The following is a 15,800-nucleotide window of genomic DNA, read 5'->3' on the forward strand; positions in this document are numbered from 1 at the left end:
CAGACGTGATTCTCCGTGCACCGGTGCGTTGCGAAATAATTCAGCTAAGTCGACAAGAATGGGTATCTTGGCGGTGATTCGATAAGTCCGGGAGGCTGGATCTAGCGTATCGGAGAGACGATAACGTAAATTGTTGAGAAGCTGGTCGGGATGCGGTCACAGATGAGGTATAGGCGTACGCTGTCGCAACTGTTGTAATAATAACGTATTTTATAAATTTATTCACATGATTTAAATAAATCAAGTATACAGTTACGTTTACGACGCATGCGCGACGCGTGTCGCCTGGCGCATGACTTCCTCCCCTTCCCGTCGTTTCTCACTCTTAATTACCATTTTCTGTTTCATTCTTACGGCAATGAATAATATCTTACACGAGGCGAGACGTTCGATATACATATTTACATATCGTACAATATTCGTCGGACATATAAAATTACAAAAAGGTCATCGGTCTACCTAGTCGAGAATTCAAAAGTCGAAGCTAAAACTCTCTACTACGCGGCCGGGAACGTACGGAACAGCGTGATCGTTCCCTCCGTGTATATAGATATGTACAATGTACATACGTACGCTGACGCGCGCACAGCTTGCGGCCCTATTTACATATTGCGTCTGTATAATAAATATGTACACACGTTCGGGGGCAGGGATGAATCGCCATTAAGGGGCGATCCTCCCGACGACACCGCGCAAAGGAGATGGCGTGTTTATACTTTATTGCTCGCTGAAAAGTCGTCAAGCAAAGCGGCAGAGGGAACAGAAGAGTCCCAGTCGAACTAGATTCTCGCGAGACGCCATTCAGAAATTCGCGTCGTGCGGAGTTTGCGCGCGCGCAATCTGTTCCTGAAGAGAGAAGGCTGCGGCTCCGACATCGGTGTGTGTGTTTGTGTGTGTGTACGGGGAGGGGGAGCCAGAAGAGGACGAAAGACAACGAGTAGAAAGAGAAAGGGGGAGGAAGGGAGAGGGTGGAAAATAGAAGAATGGAGAAGCTAGGAGTGGAAAAGTGGACAATCACGCTTTTAACGACAAAACAAAAGCAAGAGCGAACACGTTTCATTGTAGGGAAGAAAGGAGAGGGGAAAAAAAGGGAGGGTAGTCGCAAACAAATATTTCGAAAGTAGTCGCCGAGTTGCACGGCTAATCGCGCGTCCTATCGTCAAACTGCCGGCCCCATCGGCGGGCCGTGAAAAGACGAAAAGCTCGATAATCTCTAGAGGCAACCAGCTTCGAGCTCCCCTCCTGTCCCTGTAACCTTCGATACCGCGATACGCGAATCGAAATCGAAAATATATCTTTCATTTATCAGCTATCCAAGGTTATCACGATCACGGGGCAAACCGAGTGGAGGTGGCCGCGCCGCGAGTATCCGCCCGGTCCATCCACTTTGCGACGCGGGAACGAGACGAAAGCGAGAGAAGCTTCCAGTATCTGGGAACGTATCACAAGCAGAATAGAATTGGCGGGCAGCTAGACGAGATACGCCTGGCCGGAAGATGGTGGCGGAGGAGGCGGCGGGGGCTGTTGCTGCCTCCAGGCGGTTCTCTCCAGCGTCGAATAATCCGAATCGATGGACGAGTATATGTGCTCGGAGAGCGGCCTCCTGTGATCCTCGCTGCTGCCGCTGCTCACCGTTGTGTTCATGGCGATGAGATTGCTACCTGGTACGGCGACCGCATCTCTGTACGCGTGATTGACGGTCAGCCTCGGCTGCGGCGATGAAGGTGGCGGTTGTTGTTGCGGCATCGAGACCGTGCCGCAGGAATAGGCGGGCGGCGCGTGTTGCAGCATTAATGCGGTTTTTGGCGACGAGTCTTTGAAGAGGGACCGCTGCCTCTCCTGCGCCCGGAGGGTCGACATGCTGGTCTTCTCGCTGCCTACCCCGTCCAGCGTGTACGTGTTGATGTTCCGCTTGTAGACCAACGGCGAGGATTTACTCTCCACGGATATGTCGCCCATGTTCGACGCCGGTATCGCGTACCTCAGACGCTCCCAGAACCTCTTCTCGCCCCACGTCAGTATCGCCGCAGCGGTCCTCAGGTACGGCCGTAGCTCCGGATCCCGTTCCACTTCCGGGCACGCGTGGCCCGCTTGCACGACTATCAGCTGGGCGGCCCTGCCGCGGAGCGCCTCGTGAACGGCCGCGCGGAACTCGAATCGCGACCACTCGGTTTGCAAGAAGTTACGGGTCAGGACGATCAGCACGCGCCGAGAAGCGTCCACCGCTTCGAGGACGATCGGGGCCGGGGCGGAGGCGCGAAGCACGCAGGGTAGGTCGCGATGGTGCAGGCACAGGCGGAGGCCCGCGGTGCCGTGCTCGAGCTCGACGGCCAACGTGTTCAGCACGAAGTCCTCGTCGCTCGGGCTGTAACAGACGTAACAGTCGTAGAGCCGGTCGCGGTCACCGTCGCAGCAACCGGGCATCGGCGCGGCCGATGGCATCGCCGTCGTTCCAGTGGACTTGCCCGGTTTCGCGCGCAAAAATCGCAGCCCGTACTTGGAGTAGGCCCAGGCACCGACAGGCTCGCGGAATATAAACGCCAGTACTATGATTACTAGGAGAACGAGGACCGCGGACAGCGTGGCGGCCACCAGGGGCAGGTAATCCGATACCATGATGCTCTCGATCACGCCGCCCTGCGAGAAATAATCCGAGCATACGGTTTCGTTAACGTTCAATCGGCGCCGGTACGCGGGCCTCGCGTGTCCACCGTAATAGCACCACACGTCGCTGGCGTCCACCACTTTGTGCGCGTTGTCCGACACCCACGAGGACAACTCCTGCAAGAACTTGCAGCGACAGGACCACGGATTGTTGCCGAGGGAGAGCTCGACGAGACGCGCGTTCAGGGTAACCTGCCAGACCGGGAACGTGACCAACTGGTTACCGCTCAGCCTTAATATCTCGAGTGAGCGTAACGGCAGGAAAGTCAGGTTGTCGATGAACCCTATCAGATTGTTCTGCAGATAAAGTTCGCGCAGGTGGGACAGCCGCTCGAACTCGAAACCTTTCAACTCGCGTATCCGATTGTCCTCGAGATGGAGGATCTGAAGATTGTTCAGACCGTTGAACGTGCGGTTCTGTATCGACTCTATACCGCTGGCGTTTACGTACAGCACCCGCATGTTCTTCCGCCCGATGAATACGTGATTCTGCAGCTCGCGCAACACGTTACCGTCCAGATAGACCTCGGTCGCGTCCATCGGTATACGCCGCGGTATCTCCTGCACGCTCACGCCCGAGCAGTCCACCGCGTTCGTGTTCCAGGTCCGGTCGTTGTAGCACTTGCACCCGGCCGGGCAGGTCATCTCGCAGTCGCAGGCATCGTAGTCGCAGCAGTGGCAGAGGGCGAAACAATGGGCCTCGTAGCGGCAGAGGAATTGCTCGGATCGCGCCGTTGACGCGGACACGATGGCGACGCCACGTGGGCCGGAAGTGCGGCACAGCACGTTGTCCAGGTCCATGATCCGCGGGTACTCCCTGGTCGACGTTTGGTTGTTGATCGCCGGCAGCCAGTCCATGGAGCAGTTGCAGTCGAACGGGTTGCCGCCTATATAGAACTCCGGCAGGGGCCTGTCCTCCGGGACTTTGGTGAGCAGCAACGACGTGAGCTCCATGGTCTCGATCTGGTTGGCGTACATGTCGACTCTGGTCAGGTTCACCTTGTCCGCGAACGTGTTCGGTCGAACGACGTTGATGTAATTGTTATTTATGAAGAGCATCTCGACGCTGTCCGGCACGGACAACGGCGACAACTCCGTGATACGATTGTGGCTGGCGTCCAGCGTCTTCACCTTAGAGTCGCGGATCTCGTAGTAGTTGCCCAGGCTCTCGATGAAGTTGCCGTGTATGTCCAGCCACTTCAAGTTGCCGGGTATGAACGCGAAGTCGAACCACTCGATGTGATTCTCGGATAGATTGAGCAGCAGGAGGCTGGCGATGCTGGTGAAAACGCCGTTGATGTCGGACAGAAAGTTCCCGTCGAGTCTTATGGCTTCCAGTCGCACGTTCCTCTCGAAAGCGTGCCTCTCGACGTGCTGCACCTTGTTCTTAGCCAGATTCAGTATCTGCAGGTTCGGCAGGTCCCACAGCATGCCGCGCGACAAATTGCCGATGTCGTTCCCGATGAGCCGCAGCCCGGTGAGCTGGTGGAGGTTCCGGAACGAGCCGTTGTGGAAATCGTTGATCCGGTTCTCGCCGAGGTCGAGGGTCTTCAAGAAGGCGAGGTCCCGCAGAGCGTCGGGCACCGCTGCCAGCTCGTTACCGCTCAGATCCAGTTCCTTCAAATCGGAACAGTTGCGAAACGCCAGCGGGTCGATGCTCGCGATAGTGTTGCCGGACAACGTGAGCCGATTCAGTACGAACAGCCCGTTGAAAAGCTGCGCTCCCACGGTGTGAAGCTTGTTCTGGGAGAGCTCGAGGGTGTGCAGATTGTAGAGCGGTAGAAAGGCGTTGCTCTCGATCCTATCTATCGTGTTGTTCCGTAGATCGAGGATCTGCAGGAAGAACAGGTCCTTGAACATACGGGCGTCTATGTGCGTGAGTAGATTGTACGACAGATCGAGGATGATCAGCCGAATCAGCCCGAGGAACGTGGTCTCGTCCACGCGATCGCTTCCCAGCCGGTTGCCGGCGAGATTCAGTACCAGCAGCTGCTCCAGCTGAGTGAATATACCCTTGGGCAGGTCGCGGAGGCCGTTGTACGCCAGGTGTATGTCGCGAAGGTCCCTCGCGCTGGCGAACAACCCTTCGGGCAGCGACTCCAGGGAATTGTAGCTGGCGTTGAAGATACGCAGCACCGTCAGCCCGGTGAGCGCCTCGCCGGCGATCTCGACGATCGCGTTCCGTTGCAGGTGAAGCTCTTGTAGCTGCCGTAGCCCGACCAGCGTACTGTTCTCAGGCAGACGTTTGATCTCGTTGCGCGACAGATCCAAAATACGAACGTCCGCCCTGCATGCCTCCCCGACGGTGCCTTCGGCGTCGGCCACCAGGTCCTGACGATTCAGCCCGATGTCGTTCACGTCGCGCAAACGGTTCCCAGACAGATTCAACGTTTGAAGGTTGTCCAGCCCGCAGAACAGAGACGCTGGAAGCGCTTGCAGGTTGCTCTCGACGATCTCCAGGGTGTGGAGCTCCCGCAGGCCGAGGAAGGAGTCCGGGGCGAGTTCGAGGTACCGCGCGGCACCCCATACGCCGTTGAACGTCTGCACGGTCAGTTTCTTGAGCTCGAGCAACGGCTGGAACGCGCCCTCCGGTATACGCAGCACCTTGCAGCCGTGCACGTGGAGCTCGTGCAAGCTGGTTAAGCGTTGCCAACTTTGGGCGTTCAGGCTGCTCTCGAAGTGATGGACGTCGCTGCAACGTATCCGCAGCTTTAGGGCACCGTCGAGCGATGGGACGAGGCTGGTGATCGCGGCCGGATCCAGCACACGGAGGGTGCAGTCCGCGGAACGTGTGTCGTTGCCACCCTCGGACAGCCACTTGCAGGAGGCCCCGGCTGATTCCGATAGTATCGTCGATGCGAGACAGAGGAGAGCCGCGTTTATTAGCGTCATAAAAATATACTTGGCTGTCATCTTGCGTCGCGAAACGGATGGTTGCGTGCGGCTGCGTTCTCGAGTTCTTTTCTTTCTCACGGCTAACCTTCGGATAGGCGGGGGATAGCGGGTAGCGGATACCGGACAGCGGGCACCCCTTTTATCCGCACTTTCGAAATACAGGGAAACTATTTCTCATCCCCTTTCTTTCTCACCCCTTCCTCACGTACCACACTCGCGCAACCGATGACACACGCACGCACATACACACGCGAGCGAGTGCGAGCGCGCGCGCGCTCATGCACCTCCTATCACGTAAGTACGGACCGGCCCATTTCTCTTGCCCTTTATTCGTGGTTGGCCGGTGGCGAGCCACCCTGCCCTGCACACCTTCACTGCTTTCTATTTTCTCGTTCTTTTCACTCACGATCCTTTCCACTCGACTATCCTACGAGCCCAGCTCCCACCGTCTTTTTCCACAGCTTTCCGTCACCCTCGCCCGACGCTACGTACGCCCCTGAACACGTTTAGTTTACTACGTGCACCGTCGCCGCGGCAAGTAGTACGAGCACGCTTTAACGAACCGTCAGAACGAAAACAGTAAGCGCGGACCCGTGTACGCGAAGCGACCGTGCACCACCGTACACACTCGCTTCGCATCAAGCACTAGCACCAACTAGCACTGATCCAGCAGACCGCTGACCGCGCATCATCGGCATTCCCGACCGTTCCTTTTCGATTTCTCTTTCCAACGGCAGAGAGCGCCACTTTATTAGAATACCTCGCGGAGAAGCTGGCACGAACAAGAGCGGAACGCCAAAACGCAACCTAAGTCCATATGCCCTTCGGTATGTGCACCGGTTTCACGGTCCCCTGTGCCCATTGGTGCACCTTTTTCCCTACCTCCGCGGCTACTATTATGCACACCAGGCCGTTAGCAAGTGCCCCGATCGATACAAATTTTCTTACTATAAAACCTTTCCGAGCCCGTTCACACCGTTGAATTTTCAGCGTCGCACGGCTCGGCCCTATCGTATTTTATAGTCAATGATCATCGGTTCAATCTACGGAATATATCGAATCTAAAGCAACGATCGCTTTGAAACACCCTATTGGACAGAAAGCTTTGAATATTCCAAAAATTTTCAACACTCCAATGGCACGACTCAAGTGGAAATAAAACGCATACAACTGTATCTTCAAGTTGTCAAATTATAATATACAGTAATTGGGCTTTTAATTATTAAAAAATGCTTGCTAAATTCTCCGAATGGAATCATTCCATGTTTAACGAAACGAAGTGGTATGCGTCATGGAAACGTGCTATTAGACTTCAGGACGCCTAGCGTTATTCTACATGTAAATCAAAATTATGCTACGAGTGTTGTATTTGTCCCCGATATTATTTCTTTAACGATAAATTAAACATAAAAGGAATTTATAACGCAATTTTGCCTCGTATACATCATATATGCCATCTAGGGGGTACGGTGAAAATGTGAAGTTACGTAGCGTCGCTGCTGTCTCTTATACAGTTGCAATTGGTGGAGGCCGATGCTAGCGACCAGTTGTTCAGCAGGAGCTTACGTTGCAAGCATCTGTGGCTCGTTTCTGGCGAGGGATCTGTTCATTACCATCCGACTTCCTTAAAACGTACACGGTGCTGTTAAATCCGCTTGCATCTCCATTGCAAACATGAGAATAGTGTATATAACGTGCATTCTGCTGGCTTCGGCCATCTGCAGCATTGCGGGTGACAATGGTGAGTGGTAAACGTTTTACGCTGCTGTTATTGCTTGCCCGGAGTTTATTACCGTTGCGTATCTAACGACGCTAACGCGTATGAAGGTTTCGCTTGGAAGAGACCCAGAAATAGCGTTCGGAAGCTTCGAGGCGCGTGAGAAATATCGGCGTGGTCAAATTCTATCAGTAAATGGAACACGGAAGAACGGTTTCGTACAGATTTTTAATTTTACGCAGTGGACGCGTTCGCAGGGAATGTGCCGCGCCGAGCAAGCCTGCTGTTCGCTGTTTCCCGACATCTCGAGAAATGTATATGCATATGCGACAAAACTTATCGAAATTGAAAATTATTCTTTCGTTCCGATGGTTTTGTTTAGAGTTTCGAATAAGTCGCGACGACCTTCAACGCCTTTATGTACAGTTTAACTATTATTGATTTTATGTAAGTTTCTTGTATACTTACGTACGTAGCAGGACAGTTTACGCCGCATATGGGAAAATAAACTTTATTTCAAATCGTTACATTTCCCTGGTTTGCAGACATTCGTTATGTATCTTATATAAACGAACGACTGTTTTCAACGGGATCAGTCAAATGCGAATTAATTAAAAAGTTATCATGTAACATTGTATTAAATACATAAATACTTACTCCAGTAATTAAATTTATAGTCATGCTATTAATGTATCTGTTTCTGTGCTTTGAATTTAGTTATCATTTATAAATATCACTCGTGCACTAGGAGCCTCTAATTTAAAACCAACGACCACGTTGGCGTAGCAACGACTCTTTTATGCTAGACTTTATTTTGTGTCCTTACTGAAAATATTAAACAGAGAAGAATGTCTGAAATTCTAAGTCATTCTTTCTTTAGTCACTGAAAAGTGTCACATAGATAGTTCTTCTTAGCAAATTGTTACCCTATTAATAATAAATGAAATATTAATTCTTTATGCAGCTGGTGCAACAGGTGGAGATAATAGCTCTGCCAGTCATTTGGCAAAAGATGTACCTGTTACTGTCCCTCCCGCAAACCTTACAGCCGCTGTTCCTACAACCGTCAATGCTACTGCCAATGTAACTGCTAACACTTCTACGAATATTCCTGCTAATCCTACCAGTACCAATGCAACCGAACATACTGTCACCGAGGCTTCCAATCTTCCTCCAACGGAGCCTGCTACTACAGCCCCGACAACAAAGAATTCAAAAACCACGACAGTAACCGTATCAACGACAGTAGCACCCACAACGACAACGACAACAGCACCACCAACATCTGAAAAGCCCACTACTAAGAGCCCCGTTACAACTACCACGAGCACGGCGTCTACTGCTTCAATGGGATCTGTGACAACTACAGGTCCAATATCGACAAAAGTAGCTCCGCCTTCGTCATCGCCTTATAAGGAACGACATTTCGACGGCCTCAGCTTCTTAGGTAAGCATTTAACATAGATACGAGTATCGTTATCTGTACTTAGCAGCCGTGGCCCTGCGCCTTTCGTACGCCTATCCAAGCTTCCCTGCGTCTCCTTTGAATCTAATCCTAACAGAGGCATATTTACGCAACGCGTCATGTACTTTTACTTCTTGTTCTAGGTGGCATCATTCTAGCCGTCTGTTTGATGGCAATTAGTGTATTCTCATGGAAATTTTATAGAACGTTCAATGAACGAAACTACCGCACTCTATGATATCGCGGAGGTCATCGCCGTGAGAATTCCATTTTTCGACAAGTACATCCAGTTAATTGAACTGAAAACTATGAATTTTACCATAACAATATTGCGTATTTTTATAACGCACTTAAGTGTCGCGTGGTTTAAGTGCTCTTAGTAATGTGATGTGTAAAACGCGAGTTCGGTTTCTTTGTACCCGGTTACGAAGACGAGTTGAAATACATTATCATAGTATTGTCTCTCCATATGCTCGCACGCGCATTGTGATAGCGAATGCGATTAGAGGGGCGGTTGGGGGGGGGGTGGGTGGGTGGGGGGGAAGGAGGTAATAAATATGAAAGAGGCGAATAGAAGGGGAAAGTAGAGAACGTAAGGGCGCGTGAGGGAGCAAGGGGAGAGAAACTGAACGTTACCATGCGCACGCGCGACTCGCGCACGAAAGTTGACGACCAATCAAACACACATTCCATTAAAAAGATCAATTCCGCAACGTAATCATTTACGTGTTATTTTTTTTTTCCGCTCAAACGAGAACACACGAACAGACTTTTCGTTTCCGCCATTTTCTATTCTACTCGTTTATCAACCGTTGCACGTAAGGGCAATGGTTAAATTACTGTAAGAATAACGAAATGTACACAGATATAATGGTTCCTATGTGTATATTCATCGTAAAAGCATAAAGAAAGAAAAGTAAAAAAAAAAAAAAAAATAGAAAAACTTAATAAACTTGAGAAGCTGAATCAAAAAGAGGCCACTGTACGAGGCATATATAGGGATATCGCTTTGTTAAGGTTGAAGTTATAACCGTCGCCTAACTGGGAGTCGTCTTCGCTGCGGAGATGATACTTGGTCATTAATTTCGCGCGGTAACGATTTTCAGGGCTGCTCCAAGGAAAGGCGAGACGTTCGTACGAATAAAGTACGGATGCCCCCACGAATGGCTCTATCTTGTGACAACGTTGCGAAATTTTCATACGACTTAACAGAGAGATGAACATTTTCGATCTTGATCTTTGTACCTGTCGAAAGACGTAGCTCTGTAAAGATTGACAAGGGTTGATGTTTCGCATAGCGATCGTAATCAAATTAAGCATATTTCTTTCGTTCGTTCTTTTCCTCCTTTAAATAATTTAGGTTGATGGGAAATAGCATTTAATTTTCACGTTCTCTCCGTGGCCAATCCGTTCCGCTCCAATCGAAATGAGATAATGAATTACCAGCGCGACTATGGATGCACCGTAACCACGACTGATAACATTGGCTCCTAAAACTCCCCCGGTGGTTTCCAACACAGTCATGATACGTTCAATATCGTCTGGCAAAGAGTTCATGTATTTACGCGCGGAGTGATAGTTCTCCCACAAGAGCTTTCCTATAACGTGCATTAAATATTATAACTCGGGAAATTGTACAGAAACGCGGTAAGTTTCGCAGGCATTCAGGGGGAACGCGCGATACCTGAACAAATAAGGTTTGGAAACATATTCAAGCGAGAGATGCGTATATAATATATATATATATATATATATATAAAAAAAGCAGCCTAACTGATATATGGTATTTCGTTCTATGTAATATTTTAACGAGCTATGTAAAATATTTGCTTATATCAATTATACAATATTAATACTACGCAATGGGAAATATAACAGATTAAGTTGTACAAACACTCGAAACTATTCAATATCCTACCCAGCTGGTCCAGCCGTTCCATTTCAATCGCGCTTATCATTCTCGATATTCTTTCGTCCTCGTTCGCGATATCCCTGGCCATGCTCTTCGTTTCTTGCGGGAACATGCGTTCTACCATCGAGGTACCAGCCGGATGCGTACGCCATCGGCTGGTCGTGCTCATAACGGTCGCGATTGCCTTGCGACGCGTTGCAGCGGAATGGGATCCAGAGAATCTATCGATCTGAACGTTAGGGCACTCGATGAGGATCAGCTCCGCGTCCAGCAGATTCCAATCGTGCTCGTGGATGTCGAGGGATCGCGTGTCGCAGGCGAAAATCTTGTCTTCGTTGCCGATAACGGAAGTCAGAGTGTCGACGAGGCGGGGACCCGAGGATCCCGCCGCCAGCTTCTCCGCCAAGTGGCATGCCAGCGTTTTCTCCAGAACGTTTCCTGTATACGTGTTCGTAATTGCTTCGAGGAACGTGTACAATGCAACGACCAGGGCGGAGCTGCTACCAAGACCGCTTCTCACCGGCACGTTCGAGGCGATCACGATCTCGAATCCAGGAACATACGCTGTTTAACAATATCGATCAGCGCCGAGTGCCGGCTGAAGCTACGCGATCCCCGCAATTCGAATTGCCGCGATACGCGCATCGCCGCGGCGCGAATTGTTTATCGGTTTGTTTTGCTTAACGAGCCGCTCGGTTTCACGCGTGCCTCTGACTACGCTGATAACTGGTTATCGAGGAACGTGCGTGAAGGAGCAGAGTCGAGCGCGACGCGATGGTCTCTGCGCTAATTTGAACGATTATTAAATTTTTTCAAACGTTACCATTTTCTGGAAGCATGGCGAGATTACCTAACTACTTTTGAGTTTCAGATTCGTGTTCCCTAAGTGCGGAGACTCGAAGGGCGGTTTAGCGGTAGTCGAAGACGAATTGGAGTCTGTACCTCGCTTCGCTTTGAAGCTCCGTATCGTCGCTTTTACGTAGCGTATCCACGGTGCCTCTTTCACGGACAGCTCGAGATTTTCGCTGTTCAAATAAAACCTGGTCACCTTCTCCCCGGCGATTTCGTCCGACAGCGTTTTAACGTGACACCATTTGCAGCCGCGGTTACGCTTGCCAACTATCAACGTGACAAGTTGAACGGCCTGTTTTATTTCAAGAGAAGATAAACGAAGACAAACGTGCACGTCGCCGCGTGCCGCCGCGCAGCGCTTTTTCCTATGCCACCGCCGTGGAAAGTGCGTATTCAGCGATCGTGGATGCGGGGAACAGGAGAGCCCGGCGACGAGCCGCCGCGCAACGGTGAAACGTATTCATGGATTTACACGTACCATAGACAATGATTTACTTTCAGCGAGACCTGTGCTCTTGCCAGCCACGGCGAGACATCCAGGCGCGTACACGGCGCAGGTAGGGAACAAGCCGTAAAAGTTATGGAATTCTTCTCCAGCCAGAAGCAGCAGCTCCCCGACGCCGAGCGGTTTTGGAATTTCGTCCGCGAAAGGATCGCTTTGATAAGGCTTTATCTGCTTGTAGTAATCCCTGAGGAACTGGTGCCTATGGGACTTAAGGGGTCATGCTCAGTCGGGAGGCCGAAAGAAGGGTGGTCTTTGGAAATTTTTTACTCAAAAACTGTAACACATTTCTCAAAAAATTTTTTTTCCTTTCAAGGATTGCATCTAGTACAGCGCATCGTAATTTTTTTATTTAAAAATATTTATCAATAACTAAGTTACGGTCCATCACTCGAAGGTTCTCTAAAAAAGGCTTCTGTGGTGACCACTGCTGTTCGAAAGTCGATTATCTGAACTAAAAAATTCAAAAGAATTTACTTATTATATATTTTATTATCTAGTATTTGAACGAAGGATTTTTCGAAATATTGATTTGGGAAAAATGGCTGATGTTTAAAGTAATAGTTTCAATTTAAAAGAAAACTAAGCATCGGATAAAAAAATCCTTCGTTCAAATACTAGATAATATAATATAATAAGTAAGTACATTCTTTTGAATTTTTTATTTCAGATGATGGACAATAACTTAGTTATTGATAAATATTTTTAAATAAAAAAATTACGATGCACGGTGCTAGATGCAATCCTTGAAAGGAAAAAAGATTTTTTGAGAAATGTGTTATAGCTTTTGGGTAAAAAATTTCCAAAGACCACCCTCTTTTTCGGCCTCCTGACTGAGCATGACCCCTTAAGTAGAATTCAGAAATTTCTTCCTCCCGACGACGCGGAGCGCGAGTGATCTCGAGTTGTTTAAAATTCGCTGCTACGAGTCTTCGCGACAATCTGCCGCGGAACAATGCGACGCGCGATTTCTCACGCGGTAACTGCCGGGCTGAAGTAGAGACACGGTGGAAACGGAAGTTTTACCCTGACTTTTCTATCGCGAACAATGGGAGCTCTTACTTTATTGTTCGATAAATTGCCTGGCGTGGAAGCGCCGCACGCTGCGCGGATATCGCGGGATTTACTGTACATCCTGGAAAAAGTCCCGAAGCTCGAATCAACGTGTTTTTAATTTGACATATCCGACGTGTCCGCTTGAAGGAATGACGAAAAAAAAAAAAACACGCAGGCCTGACGCGGACTTTTGTTTTTCCTTTGTTCCTGCGTTTCGCGCGCCATCAAGTTTTAATCAAACGCTTAATGGAGATGCAGAGCCTTCTGGAGACTTATTCGCCGTGAACCGTGTCCGTAAAAGTCAAGCCGGCCGTTTTAGCGATCGTATTTTTCTATGTTATATAAATGCATCGAAATTGTTACGCGACGTTTCCACGGTGGCGAGATACAGACATGGAATAGCGAGATAAGGGAAGTGAAATTGCATTACGAGGCAGTAATCAGTGCTTGTGTACTGAGCGCTCCAGGAAGATTATATTGAATTAAATTTTGCACTGTAGTTTACATGGTACTTCTTGTAAATAATTTAACTTCTATTATATTTCTCGTAGCTGATACTTATAACTACTATATTAGTTGCACTTTAAATGGAGCATTTATTTTAAATTTCACTAATAAGGGAACTTCAGTAACTCGAAAGTTTTGATATTTTTTAAACTTTGCTATGGAAGTATTTGATAATTTTTTTTCTGCTGCTTCTGGGTTCTTTAGGATGAAAACACTAGGGCCGCCAAGTACTTGAAATATTCAAGTATTTGAAATTCAAACTGAATAAATTGAATCTTTTCGAGCTACTGGATCGACTTCGAGTTAATACTCCAAAATTCTAATACTACTCGAAACTTCGAGCTAATAATAATAACTATTGCTTGATAAGGATGGATATTTGATTTAAGACTTATATTTAGTATCAGTATACCGCTATATTAATTCCGAATGTCCCAAATTACCGAATACTAGCATTAATACTAATTCATAATTGATACCCACTAATTAACTTTATTCACGGAATTTAAAATCATTATTAATTTTTCAACTTATATAGATATAGGTATGTATGTAAATTAGTCATTATATGAATATTATATGAATCACAAAAATATAACTTCCACGGAAAATGAATAAAGCAACACTTCTATCGAAATACCATCTTTTTCTATGGATTTATTTCTTCTCTCATCATTTTATTCTTGTAAGACCCTTGATTAGTCGAGTAGTTTGAAATGATACAAGTAGCCCGTTGTGTTTTAAGTAACTGAAAGGGATTTTCAGTCATTATTTCAATTCGAGTAGCTTGAATGTAAGTAAGACGTTAAAACGTTCAAGCAACTCAAATCATTCGAGAAGATCGAATTCTTTCAAGCTTGCTTAAATAATTCAGCTATTTCGGCAATCCAGTACTTGGCTCGGTTCGAATCATTTGATCTGACAATGAGTTCAGCTTAGCCAGAATTTTCAAACTACTTGTACAGCTCTAGAAAACACCCCTCAAACGTTAATGTGTTTTCCTAGCTTCCTGTATATCTTGAAACCTACAGTAGATATAAAAGAATTGTCAAAAGGAAAAATTGAATGGTTTTTATGCTCTATAATGGCTGGCTTAGACACGTCCAGTAATTTAGTCGAGTAGCGAGTAATTTAGTAATTTACCGCGTGTGAACACTGAAATTTAGTCGAGTAGTTTAGTAATTTAGTCGAGTAGCGAGTAATTTAGTAATTTGTCGTGTGTGAATGCTAAAATTTAGTCAAGCAGTTTAGTAAAACAATGGTAAATTGCTAAATTACTCGCTACTCGACTAAATTACTCGACGTGTCTGAATCAGCCCCAAAACTATGTAATCAACTTGTTTAAATTTTTCAGTTTAAATAAAAAAGAGCGTTCTCCACCTATTGGTTCACCCTGAAGAACCAAAAATTAGCTGCAAAAAAAACAATTATCTGATACTTCTATCGCGGTCCCCTAGAAACCTGCTAAGTTGGAAAACAAATCAGAATCTTCGAGTCACCGATGTTTCCACGTAACTTGAAAATCAGAGCGCATCTAAATTCAAAGATAAGCTTACTCCCCTGTCGAAAGTCTCGAAAGTGCTGGATAAAATGTATGTGCAAATGTTCCTGCTCCGCAAGCCAGAGAAGGGAAGAAGAAATAAATTTCCGCGCGAAGTTGCCAATGGTCTTTTCCCATGTACCTGCATATATCCCGCAACGAGATGATTTTATGTAGGCACACGCGCTATCGCATGTTCCCGGGGTGATGTAAAGCATATCGCGGGCTGGTGCAGCGCCGATTTTTGAAAGTTACCTGTCGGTATGCGCGGACACGAGGCCGGGAACATAAAACTGCTCGAACTGGCAATATCCTTTTACCAGTTACGCTTATGTTACTGGCGATAGTACAGCGGAAATTGCTGGGATATCGACACGAAACAACCGTGCGCGGCTTTGCGGTTAACCGTGCAGTACGATAATGAGTTGTACGTCACGAACGCTCACGTAATTATCGCGGCGTGTGAGACTTCGGGCTCGCGGAAGATACGAGAATTATGTAAACTGGAGCGAAATTAATCCAACGGGAAACATTCGCGGTGTGTAACAGCTTTTCCCCTATCGCCGAGTTTGTTTAGAACGGCATTAAACACAGAGACGGGCATTATTTATATATAAATAACTTTTCAAATAAACATACTTTATCTTTTTCCGTCGTCGAATAAAAATCACCCGAGTTACTCGAAGTTAT

At 47.8% G+C, this 15,800-nt stretch overlaps 4 protein-coding genes across 4 annotated transcripts in view; 1 reads left to right on the forward strand and 3 right to left on the reverse strand.

The window, feature by feature from the left end:
- LOC143372999 (uncharacterized) overlaps positions 1-15,800 on the reverse strand; it is an 84,331-nt gene that overhangs the window by 31,408 nt on the left and 37,123 nt on the right. The gene's annotated exons all lie outside the window — the stretch shown is intronic.
- Toll-7 (Toll-like receptor 7) lies at positions 193-6,691 on the reverse strand. Its single transcript, XM_076820883.1, has one exon. It carries the CDS (start codon positions 5,575-5,577, stop codon positions 1,471-1,473), a length of 4,107 nt encoding a protein of 1,368 aa, XP_076676998.1. The 5' UTR covers positions 5,578-6,691; the 3' UTR covers positions 193-1,470.
- Positions 7,065-10,483, forward strand: LOC143373528 (uncharacterized). Its single transcript, XM_076820884.1, has 3 exons — positions 7,065-7,300; positions 8,241-8,723; positions 8,885-10,483. The coding sequence occupies exons 1-3, from the start codon at positions 7,234-7,236 to the stop codon at positions 8,977-8,979; spliced, it is 645 nt and encodes a 214-aa protein (XP_076676999.1). The 5' UTR covers positions 7,065-7,233; the 3' UTR covers positions 8,980-10,483.
- On the reverse strand, positions 10,577-11,965 carry LOC143373153 (galactokinase; the record flags this gene model as incomplete). Its single annotated transcript, XM_076820098.1, has 2 exons — positions 10,577-11,217; positions 11,596-11,965. Coding segments are annotated over 2 exons (1,011 nt in total), but the record flags the coding sequence as incomplete, so codon positions are not given.

The sequence above is a fragment of the Andrena cerasifolii genome, chromosome 9, assembly GCF_050908995.1.
Source record: "Andrena cerasifolii isolate SP2316 chromosome 9, iyAndCera1_principal, whole genome shotgun sequence".
NCBI lineage: Eukaryota > Metazoa > Arthropoda > Insecta > Hymenoptera > Andrenidae > Andrena > Andrena cerasifolii.